This window comes from Canis lupus, chromosome 8 (assembly GCF_011100685.1).
Source record: "Canis lupus familiaris isolate Mischka breed German Shepherd chromosome 8, alternate assembly UU_Cfam_GSD_1.0, whole genome shotgun sequence".
In the NCBI taxonomy this organism is placed as follows: Eukaryota; Metazoa; Chordata; class Mammalia; order Carnivora; family Canidae; genus Canis; species Canis lupus.
The window spans coordinates 72,567,488-72,578,332 of NC_049229.1; the positions used below are offsets into that span (position 1 = coordinate 72,567,488).

Below are 10,845 nucleotides of genomic sequence, written 5' to 3' on the forward strand. Positions count from 1 at the left end.
AGAGCAGGATGTAGGGGGTGCAGGGGTGAGAAGCAGGGTGGCCTCTCCCCACCCTGGGGCTCCTCTCTGGGGCAGGGTCGAGCCAGGCTGGACTCAATGCTCACCGGGCCTCTTACAGCCCCCACATCACCCCACCCTTCTGCCTCCCCGACCCCCGCTCTGCCTCTGATTCCAGCCATGGGCTTCCAAGGCCGCAGAGCTCTGGACCCAGAACCCAGGAGGGCAGGGAGGGGGCACTGACCCCGTCTCTTGTCTGTGTTCAGGGCCTGGGAAACCAGTAGCTCCGCTTCTGCGCCCGGGGCCAGCGGCCTATCCGCAGGGTCACTGCTATTTCTGCCAAAGGGGAGAGGTAATTATAGCTCAGCTCTTGCCAGCTGGCCAGGCTCTGCAGCCCTGCAGAGGGGCCTGGGGCGGGGACGCAGGCCGGCCACAGATTGGCCCCACGGGCGGCCCGGCAGCAGCTCCAGGCCGGAGCAGCAAGGGACTGGACAGGCAAGGGACCGCCCCCCCCAGGGGGGCAGGGGGGGCGCTGCAGCCAAGATCGGGCCAGGACCACACTGAACCCCTCTCAGGGGAGGACGCCACAGAGCCTGGCTTCGTGGACCCAGGAGGGAGCCAGGTGAGAGCCCAGCTCAGGGGCATAGGTAGAAACTCACTTCCCATTTGGGAACGAAGCTTCCAGAGTGGAGATTCCCAGCAGAGATGCGGGCAGAGAACCTGCCACGGGCAGGCGAGCAGGTGGGCAGGTGGGCAGGGGCACAGGTGGGCAGAGGGCGGGCCACACTGTGCGGCCCTGGACAAGGACTGGAGGGGGAGGGCGTCCATCCCATTCACCAGGGACGTGCGGCCTTTCGGTGCTAAAATGGGCACATTCCCAAGCCAGCCAGCGTGGTCAGTGACCCCAGAAGACCCAGGCCCCTCTGAACCTCACATCTTGTCTGAAAAGTGGGGGTGGCGGGTGCTCGCAGGGACGCCTCAGGGGCCTGGCACTCTGCGCCCTTCCTCAGCGGCCTGGCCCCAGCCGAGGGTCCGTGCGTGCTCCTGCCTGAGGCCTGGCCCTCCTCGGGTGAAGTGGGAACCCGGCCAGCCCCCACAAGGTTGGGGGGCGCGACTCTACAAATCGGAGCCAAGTGTGGTCTCCTCGGAAGCTGCCGACAGACAGGATTCCCGTCATTTTGCAGGGGCCGAGGCCGGGGGGGGGGGGGGGGGGTAGCGTCCCGCTGAGGTGGGTCCGCACAGGCACACTGGAGTCGGACCCGGTCACTCCGACGGCCGGCGCGCTCCGTTAGCCGCAGCGTGGCCCTCTCCTGAGCTGACCGGCCCACCGCGCACCTGGGTCACCCTTTCAACTCAGAACGCAGCATCTACCGGGCACCCACTGCGTGCAGGTCCCCCCAGGAGGGTCAGCACATTCTCTCCGTCTTCGCAGCGTGCTGGGCGGTTGGCGAACAACCTCCATTCTACACGAGGGCCTGGGACGCGGGGTGAGGGACCCACCTGGGTCTCACTGTGGCCAGGGTCTAGGCTAGGGTCCACCTCCTCCCTCCCTCCTGCCTGGGGGCTGGAGGCCAAGGCCGGCCGCGCCGCACTCTGGGGCGCCCCCCTGCACCCAGCGGACACCCAGCCATCCCCCTGACCCGTGCCCTAGATGCGTGTCCAGAGATGTGGGGGAGTGTCCTTGGAGGCTGCCAGGACAGCTCCGTCCCCGTGTTCCCAACTCCAGGCAGGCGCCTGGGCTAGCCGTGAGCGAGCGGTCAGCCGGGGTGTCCCCGGGGGCTCTCCTCTTGCTTAAATCAGAAACGTGTGTTATCTGGGCAGCTGCCAGCCTGCTCTGGGCCGGCCCCCGCCCCGGCGCCCCGGTCCTCCTGAGGGGAGGCCAGCTTGGGGGTGCCCATGGCCTCCTGTCCCCTCGTCCAGCTGCAGGAAGGCCTCAGCGCCCCCCCAACTCAGCCAGGCTGCTGGGGGAGGGGGAGGCAAACGGCCCAAGGCACGGAGCCCGCGCTGACAGCTTCCTCCACGGCCACCCGAGGCCGCGGCCCCGCGGCTGTAATGGAAACTTCCCAGCGGGCCTGTGAGCGGACGGCTCCGGTTCCCACTCTGCGAGGCTCTGATCGCCCGCGGACTGGGGGCCGGGCAGGTGGGCGAGGCCACGCAGGGGTGTGGCACCTGCAGGAGCCCAGGTGCGCCGGGGTCTGTGTGTGAGTGTGTGTGCGTGTGCATGGGGGGCGCCGTGCACGTATGTGGTGTGTGGACCGTGGGGTCCTAGCTCCAGCCTCTCCAGCCCCTGACGTGCTTCTCCCACCTGCGCCAGCCCGGGGCCCCCCTGGAGGAGGTGTCACCAGGACAGGTGAGTGGGAGGATCCCGGGCTGTGGCTCTGCTGGTTCAGCCTCCAGAGCCGCCGGCCGGGAGGAGACCCTCCGCCTCCCCGCGGCTCCCCATCCCCTGAGCCCCGGGGTCCCGGGGGTGAACAGGCAAGGTGCAGGGTGTGAGGGGTGACGGGGGCGGGCGTGGGTGCCGAAGCCGCTGCCGGCCACCGTCGGGGCTGAGGAAGGCCCCCTCCCCATGCAGGGCTGCACTACTCGGGGGTGTCCGAGGGACCCCTGGTGAGGATGGAGACGCGCCAGCGGCGGTGGTGGTCAGTGGGCGTGGGGGCGAGCAGGGCGCAAAGGCGTGGTCGGCCTGGCCAGGGCGGAGCCGACGACCCCACCGGGTGGCACCACACAGCAAAGGCAGGACAGCGGCCCGGCCCTGGGGCTTGCGCTCTCGGAGGTGGGGAGCCTGGTGGTCCCCGTGTACAGAGCTGGGGCCGGGGGGCGGGGGGCGCGGCTGGGCTGGAGAGCCGGGGGACAGAGGCTCAGCGTCAGCGGGCCACACCCCAGAGACCATCGGGGATCTTGTGGATGCACGGCCTCGGCCAGCTCTGTGCCCCTGAAGGACGGCGGGCGAGCGTGGGGCTCCCCACTCAGCACCCCTGACCCGCGGGCCTGGAGCAGGAGCTCCGGGGACGGCCGGGGGGCCCCCACCCAGAGATGACACTGGGCAGCGCTGTGCTCCGGGCTCCGGCTCCAGGGACCGGCAGGCTCAGTGTCCCTCCCCCAGGCGGAAGCGAGTGTCCCCTCCACGGAGGTGACTGTCATGGGGAGGCGGGCCCTCGGGGCGTGTCCTCGGGGCCCAGGGCGGTGGTGACACTCCGCAGGCCCCAGGCCTGAGCTATTTTCCGCCCGTTATCACCCATCTGTCCGCGGACACTCCTGTTACACGCTCGCTGCCAGAGGCCCCGGGGCCTCCCCGCTCCCCCGCACGGCCCTGCCCTCGCCCGCCAGCAACAGCAGTGCTCGCCTCCTGCTGTGCGACTGCTGGGGAAACTGAGGCCCAGGCAAAGGCGCGGCCAGAGAAGGCCCCGGGGAGGGGGGACGTCCTCACATGGGCAGAGGGTCCTGGGCTCAGCGCCCCAGCAGAGCCACTGTTTCCCTGAGGGACGGAGCCCGGCCCCACCTCGGGCTCCCCCTGAGCCCCCGACACGCACAGCGAGCTGCCCTCACCAAGCCCACGAGCAAGTGGCTGCTGTGATCCCACTTTCAGCTGAGTAGACCGAGGCACGGAGAGCCTAGGGGGCCTGTCCAAGGTCACGCGCGGTCACACGGGCACGCGATGAAGCTGTGGGACCCACCCGGTCACTGCCAGGACACACACAGACACACTGCACACGCTGCACAAACACACATGCACACAGGCACAGTCATACAGACACACTCATACGTGTGCTCACGTGCACAGGGCATGCACCACAGGCTTGTGCGATCACACATCCCCACACTACACACTTACATGTGCACACTCATGTACATGCATACAAATAGCATGCACAAGCATGCACACACATGCTAAGGTGTATGTGCAGTCACCCTCGCACACACAGTGCACACACATACTTGCACATATATACATATGGACACATGCACACACTCATGCTCACACACATGCACATGCACAATGCTCAGACTCATGCTCATGTGCACACACATATGCACACGCATGCCCACACATCTATGCATATGCACACTCATTCTCACATGCGCACACATATGTGCACACTCATGCTCACACGTCTATGCATATGCACATTCTCGTGCTCACACAGGCACATACGTGTGCACACGCATGCTCACATCTATGCATATGCACATTCATGCTCACACAGGTGTGCACACATGTGCACACTCATGCTCACACACACACACACACGCATGCACACTCACTGCTGTCCCCAGCGCAGGGCAGGAGGGCAAGGTGCTGCAGGGCCCCCAGCTGGGTGCTGCTCTGCGAGCCTCTGGGCCTGTTTCCTTACCTGGGAGGCCAGCAAGTTCTTAAGAGAAGCCGTCCTCCCTCTGTGTCCCCTTCCCTGGGCCCACGGCTCCTTCCCTGACCCTATTTGCAATAAACACCCAATGCTGAGAAGGAAAAAACTGCTCCCTTTAGAAACAGTTGAAGCTGCCCGGGCCGTGGAGGGCAGACATCATTATGGGGTTCTGCACGGCTGTGATGTGGACGCCTGCGGGGTCCGAGGGCTGCAGCCACCCTGTCGTGTCACATCCCCGGGGAAGACTGCATGGGGAGGGCCCTGCTCACTCCTCGGAGTGGCCCGCCCCCTGGGGGACCCTGATGGCACCATGCTGAGGACACTGCGGGGGCCTCCCCGGCAGCCCTGCTCAGCCCTGGGCGGGGGGTGGACATCCTTGGAGGATACGACCAGAACGCTCCTCACAAAACCCAAATGTTCACCATGTACAGCTGGCAGGAGCAGGGATGTCCCCGAGGAACCCAGAGCAGAGAGTCCGGGAGGAGCCTGGGACTGGGGATAGGAGGGGAAGGTGGCCCCCACGCCCCCCCCAAGTCCTCTCATTATCCGGGGGGAGGGGCAGAGGGGAAGCCCCAGCCTCAATGTCCCCACGTGGACACTGAAGGGCGTGAGCAATCACGGGCCCATGGGCGGAAGTGGGGAGGGGCCACCTCACACCCACTAAGTAAGCGAGGCAAGCCTGGCACAGGGCTGGATGGAGATGGAGAGACGGAGATCAGAGAGTCCGGGCAAGCCCCAGGGGCGCCCCAGCAAGGCCCGGCCCGGGACCCCCTCCCTCCCACCCCGGGGTCTCCCCATCATGGCCTCAAAACACTGAGAGTGACATAACACACACTTCCTGAGTGGTGGTCGTGCCTTAAGACGGCAGCCCCGAAAGCTGATGACAGGGACACTGGCCGCCGGGGAGGGTGCAGGGGGCTCCGTGCTGGGAGGAGGACAGGCCTGACTGGAGAATTCTCCCTCCCTCTCCTCCGACCAGGCTGCCCCAACAAGTCATACAGTCTCCGCTTCTCCTAGGACCATGTTCCAATAAATGAGGACTGCAGGGCGAGCCTTGAGCCCCGACTCCCCGCCAGAGACGCGACATCAGACCAGGACGAATGGAGAGGCCGCTCCGGGCTCGCCGATGCCCAGGGCGGGGAGGGTGAGGCAGGGGTCTGCACAAGCCTCCACCCCGGGGTCCCAAAGCCAAGTGCACCAGGGTCGGCGATCTGGGCGCCCACTGGGGGCAGGGAAGGGGGAGCAGAGGCAGGACGCATGGCCCCTGTTCTTGCCCTGAGCAGCGCGGCCCCAGGAACCCCTGGAGAGGGAATCACCAGGTGGGGAGCTGCGGGCTCGTGGCTGGTGGCTGGTGGCCCTGGGCCGGTTTGGTCTCACAGAGAGGGTGCGAGGGCCCTGGGAGGGGAGGGAGACGGTACACTCAAAGGTGCAAAGCCAGGGCTCAGGGCAGGGGTACAGCGAGTGAGACTGCAGGGAGGGTGGCCCAGGAAGTCTGAGCCCCTGGGAGAGCGTGGGCGGGCAAGGCAGGGGGGCAGGAGGGGGGTGCTCTGGAACAGGGCAGCAACAAGTCTGGATGCTGCCCTAGCAAGGTCACCTTGCAGCCGGGGTGGGGGGTGGGGGTGAGGGGGTGGAGACAGGACGGCCAGGACATCCTGTGAGGGTACAGCTGGGAAGGGCGCAGGCCAGGCCAAAGGGGGGCCCGACTTCAGACCTGAGTCCCCACCTAGCATGTGTGCTCGCCGCCCAGCCAGGGCAGGCCACAGGCACAGGTGGCCCAGCCAGGGGGAGGGGGCAGCTGTGAGCAGGGCCACCCCAGGACTCAGTGGGTCTCCTGCCCCCCAGGAGGCCAGCAGCAAGGCCTCCCAGCCAGGAGCCGTTCCACATGGGTGTACTCACACTCAGAACAGCCTCTTGTCCCCATTTTACAGACGGGGACGCTGAGGCTCAGAGCGGCCTGGTCACCCCACATTCCAGCGTGGGTGGGAGGGCAGCCCCTGGGCAGGCACCTGTGTCCAGGCTCCGTCCCTCCCCAGCCTGGGTCTCAGGCTCAGATCCCCGCCTTGTCCGCGGTGAGTGACAGAGGCCCACTGTGGGGCACAAGCCAGGCGCTGACCTCGGATGGCCCGGCTCAGGCCCACCTGCCCCCGGCACCCAGGCCCAGAGGAGAGCCAGGGGCGCCGGGTGCTGGGATTCGGTGAGGTTCTGTGCAGGCGGCTCGGACGTGAAGATGGCCCTCGGTGGAGAGTCACAGTTACCGTCACCCTCACCATCGTTATCACGGACACCGTGGGTGGGGGCACAGCGGGGGCGGGAGACACAGGCCCGTGCGGCCACTGACCACAGCCGCGGCACCACGAACACTGCCGTCCGGGTGTGATGGCCCCAGCGGCTTGTTCCAGCCCCGGGCACTCGGGAGCAGCCCCAGGGTCACCCTGCCAGGCTGGCGCTGCAGGTGGGGCAGGTCCACGGGGTCTCCACACCCCCGCCCGTCGGGCCCCCACAGGCGTCGCTCTGCATAAACCCAGAGGCGGTGGCGGGGATCCTGGCCGTGGGGCGCCTCGTCTCCAGCCCCTGGGGGCTCACCTCGGCCGCTTCCCTCTGCCTCCCACCCCCGCCCCAGGAGGGCGACAGGAGGTGCCCCCCGTCCATCCTGAGGCGGAGCCGGACAGAGCGCCGCGGCGTGGAGCCACAGAGGACCTCGAGGCGGGTGCGGTTCCGGGAACCCCTGGAGGTGGCCGTGCACTGTAAGAAGGGAACCCGGGGAGCAGACCCGGGGCCAGGTGGGGCAGGGGGACACGCGTCCCAGGACCCCCAGAGGGCCACCCGGAGGGCCCGCAGCCACCCGTCCTGTCTCACAAACAAAACCCCAATAATACCCGGGCCGGGGGTCAGTCTGGACAGAGTAACGGTCAACACGACAGCCACTGGCAGGAAACAGCGAATCCAGAGCTGCCCAAATCGCTGTCGATCGAGGGAAGGCCGGTGGGCAGCACCCCCGCGCCCACCCACTCGTCCCCCCAGCACTGCCCCTCGGCTCCTCCCACACCTGCATCCTTCACTGCCCCCTCCCAGATTCTCCCAGCCCCCGCCGCAGGTCCTGGGGGTCCCGCTGCCCTGAAGCCCCTCACGGCCACCTGCCCTCTCCTCCCCTGGCCCCTTGGCTCCTGCTCTGGCCTTTCCCATGGGAAAGAGGTTCCCTGTAACCTCTAGCTATGCCACGTAACAAATTAGCACAGATTTAGAAGCTTCGAGCAACCCACATTTATTATCACAGCGACCCCGTGGGTCAGGGGTGTAGGCCCGGTGTAGCTGGTCGTGTGCTCAGGTCCCGCAGGGCTGCTATCTGGGGCGGGCCGGGCCGCCTCTCAGCCGAGGCCTGGGGCCCTCTTTCAAGCGCACAGAGCTGCCTGCAGAACTCGCAGACCGCCGGTTCTAGACAGCTTGCCTGATTAGGGCAGGCCCACCCCAGATAATCTGGAGACCCTTTGATTGACTCAAAGTCAGCTGAGTGGGGTTTGCATCTTCCGCTTTACCTTATTCTGCGGGGAAGCAGCAAGTCACAGGCCCCCGCACTACGGGGAGGGGACGACAGAGCTGAGGACACCGAGGGGTGGGGCTCACGGGGCATCTTAGATTCTGCGCACCTAGCCGGGTACTGACCCCTGCCGAGTTATGGGTAAAACTCAGGCCCGGCACCTGTTAGGGTCTCCCTGGATGGCCTGCCCTAAAGGTCCAGGCCGGGCCTCAACCCCTCTCCCCGCGGCCGCCGATCCCTAGGCTGCTCACACCTGCTCGTCCCTCCCGGCTCAGCGCTGCCCCCCACGCACAGCCCTGCACTCCCCCGGGAGCTTCCGAGAGGCACAGACCACAGGGCATGGGGCCCAGGTGGCGGGGTGCGCGGCCCCCCGGGGCACTGTGGATGGGAGGGAGGGTCCTGCCCCTGCCGCTCGCCAGGACCCCTGCAGGCTCCTCCCCCAGGCCAGCACGGGGTCGCCACACCCCAGCTCCCACAGGCTCTGACAGCAGCGCCTCTTGGGATCCCCGAGTCCTGGCAGCCTGAACCCGAAGCCGTGGGGCTGGGCCACCCCTGGCAGGGCTGGGTGGCGCTGGGCAGGACGCGGGCCTGCCAGACCCTGGGCTGCCCACTCACGAACCGGGCGGGGCAGGTGTATCTGAGTCGGCCCGTCCCAGGGTGCTTTGTGGGGTCCCGAGGGCACCGTGCAGGCTGAGGATGTGTGTGCCCCCGTGCACCCCCCTGTGCACCCCCAGGCCGGGGGCCCTCCCTGCCCAAGCCCACTCGTGGCTCTCGTTCCCAGACATCGCCAGCAGAGAGCCCGGCACCACCACCAAGGGTGAGTGTGAACCCTCGCCCCCGCCCCCACGCCGTGCCCGGCACCCTCCCCATACACGCCCCCGTGGCTCCAGCCGCCCCCCCTTCCCCACCCTGACAAGGTCACTCCCTCCGCCAGGGTCCCTGACGCACTCCACAGGCAGACCCTCTGGGGTCACTCCCCGTTACTCCGTCCCCAAGGGAGGCTGCCGGGGCAGAGCCAACGGGGGGCTCTTTGGCCAGGAAGCCACCTGACACCCGCAGAGGCCCCAGGCAGGGATGGGGGTGCTCCGGGCCGCGTGGGGACCACGGGAGCACCCCAAGCACCCGCCCCGAAGGTGCCCCCCACCGGGGTGAGCCTCGCTCTCCCTGCAGCCACCCCCAGCCCCGCAGGGAGGGGGCTCACCCGGGTGCCCCTCCCCGCCAGCGCCCAGCCGGCCCCGGCCCCCACGTGGCTCCCTGTTCCTGCGCCTGTCCGTGTGCGTCCTGCTGGTGCTGGTGCTCGGGCTGTACTGCGGCCGGGCCCAGCCGGTGGCGCTGGCCCTGGAGGACCTCCGGGCCCGGCTCCTCGTCCTCGCCCTGCGCCTGAGGCATACAGCCCTGAGCTGCTGGCACTGCCTGCTGCAGCTGTGACGGCCGCCCCCACCCCAGGGCTTCGGGTGTGCAGGCCAGGAGGGCGAGAGCCCAGGTCAGGTCTGGGGGCTTCCAGGGGCCCCACCCCCTCCACTCAGAGCCCCTCTTGTTGCACCTGTCGGGGTCCCCCGTGAGGTTTTCTTAGAATTCCACACCTGCTTCAGCCCCCCCGGGGGCCCCCCAGACCCTCCCTCACCCCCGTGGGCACCCTCCTCCATATCCTTGGGCGGGGCCTGGATGTGGCCACGCGGAGCCTCCTGAAGACAGGGACACCGAGCCTGTACCTGTGGGACCCCTCGGAGATGAAAGTGGCCTTTGCTGCTCCGGGCTTGCGGGGCCTGGACCTCAGAACCCCGTGGAGACAGACGGGTCCGGCTGTTGGGGTGGCGCCCCCCCTCCTGAAGCTGCACGCAGGGCAGGGCCTGGCATCTCCTCTTGTAGGTGGTGTTGGGGTGCCAGGCTGAGCCCAGCTCTGGCCCTTCCCCTGCACCCCAAGGCCTCCGGGACCCCCTCATGCCCCGGTGGGGGAATGTGCTGCCCCCCTCCTCCTCAGCTGTCCACCAGGCAGTGGCTGAGAGGGAGCTGGCTCTGCCCGGACCCCGCGACCTTCAGAACACGGCCGTCTGCGCCCGGACCCCGGGCTGCGCCGCACACCAGCTGCAGGCCCTCTGGGTCCCATGACCGTAGGCAGACGGCGTGCCCCCACCGGTGTTGCAAGGCCCTGGGGAGGCATGTGGTGACAAACTGCAGACCCTGCGTGGAGGGGGACCCCTGAACAAAGCAGGGAGGCCCACGGTCAGACACCAGGAGGGACTGCCAGGAAGACGCCATCCCGCCCAGCAACCTTCAGACAAGTGCCCACGGGACGGCCAGTCCCGCCCCCTCCAGGGGCTTATGCCCTGAGCGCCTGTCCCCTCGACCTCAGTGGGGACACACTGACTTTCTATTAAAGCACACTGCCACCTCTCTTACTGGTCCGGGCGTTCTTACCCCAAGGAAGGACATGGGGAGTCCGCTTCCTCAGCTAAAGTAGAGGTGGGGGCACAGAGGGAGCCTGTCCTTCCGGGCCTCGGGGCTGGGGAGGTGCTTTCCAGGGCTCGGGGTTTGGGGAGCCCAGTGGAGAGGAGGGGCCCGCCTCCAAGAGCGGTGGCCTTCAGGGGGCCATGAGGGGGGTCCAGGTCCCCGCCCTCGCAGACCCTCCAGGGTCACCAGCTGGTTCCAGCGTGACCACGGTGGTGACCGCCACCTCTGGCACCCGCCCAGCCGTCCCCGCAGGACCCCCCCTCGTCTCATCCCACCCCCCGAAGAGGACAGGCAGGTTACTGTCCCCTGTTCCAGGTGGGGAAACAGGCTGGGAGAGGTTGGGTCATGTGCCCAAACCGTGGGGTAGGCACAGGCCTCAGGCTCGGCCCCGTCCAGCCCGGTCCCGACGGGGGGAAGCCCCGCCAATGCCCCGTCTCTGCAACGACACCCCAGCTCTGGAGGGTCCGCAAGACTATGAGCCACGGCTTCGGGGAGACG

The 10,845-nt window shown here is 67.9% G+C and overlaps 1 protein-coding gene across 13 annotated transcripts; it reads left to right on the forward strand.

The window, feature by feature from the left end:
• Window positions 1-368: 368 nt before the first annotated feature.
• C8H14orf180 (chromosome 8 C14orf180 homolog) lies at window positions 369-10,295 on the forward strand. 13 transcript variants are annotated; one of them, XM_038545900.1, is made up of 6 exons: window positions 380-619; window positions 2,312-2,347; window positions 5,379-5,505; window positions 6,982-7,105; window positions 8,678-8,713; window positions 9,119-10,295. In XM_038545900.1, the coding sequence occupies exons 3-6, from the start codon at window positions 5,395-5,397 to the stop codon at window positions 9,322-9,324; spliced, it is 477 nt and encodes a 158-aa protein (XP_038401828.1). In that variant the 5' UTR covers window positions 380-619; window positions 2,312-2,347; window positions 5,379-5,394; the 3' UTR covers window positions 9,325-10,295. The 13 variants fall into 13 exon arrangements, with proteins under 13 accessions (XP_038401832.1, XP_038401821.1, XP_038401833.1 ...); XM_038545901.1 differs by lacking the exon at window positions 380-619 and adding an exon at window positions 1,233-2,180; XM_038545904.1 differs by lacking the exons at window positions 2,312-2,347; window positions 9,119-10,295 and adding an exon at window positions 8,831-9,112 and having other exon boundaries at window positions 369-738; window positions 5,379-5,510.
• The last annotated feature ends 550 nt before the right edge of the window (window positions 10,296-10,845 follow it).

Coding starts and splice junctions, on each gene's coding strand:
- C8H14orf180 (XM_038545893.1), top strand. CDS start 703: ATGCGGGCAGAGAACCTGCCACGGGCAGGCGAGCAG. Junction 739..5,378: donor TGCCACGGGCAGGCGAGCAG/GTGGGCAGGTGG, acceptor CGCTTCTCCTAG/GACCATGTTCCAATAAATGA. Junction 5,511..6,981: donor CCCAGGGCGGGGAGGGTGAG/GCAGGGGTCTGC, acceptor CCCCCGCCCCAG/GAGGGCGACAGGAGGTGCCC.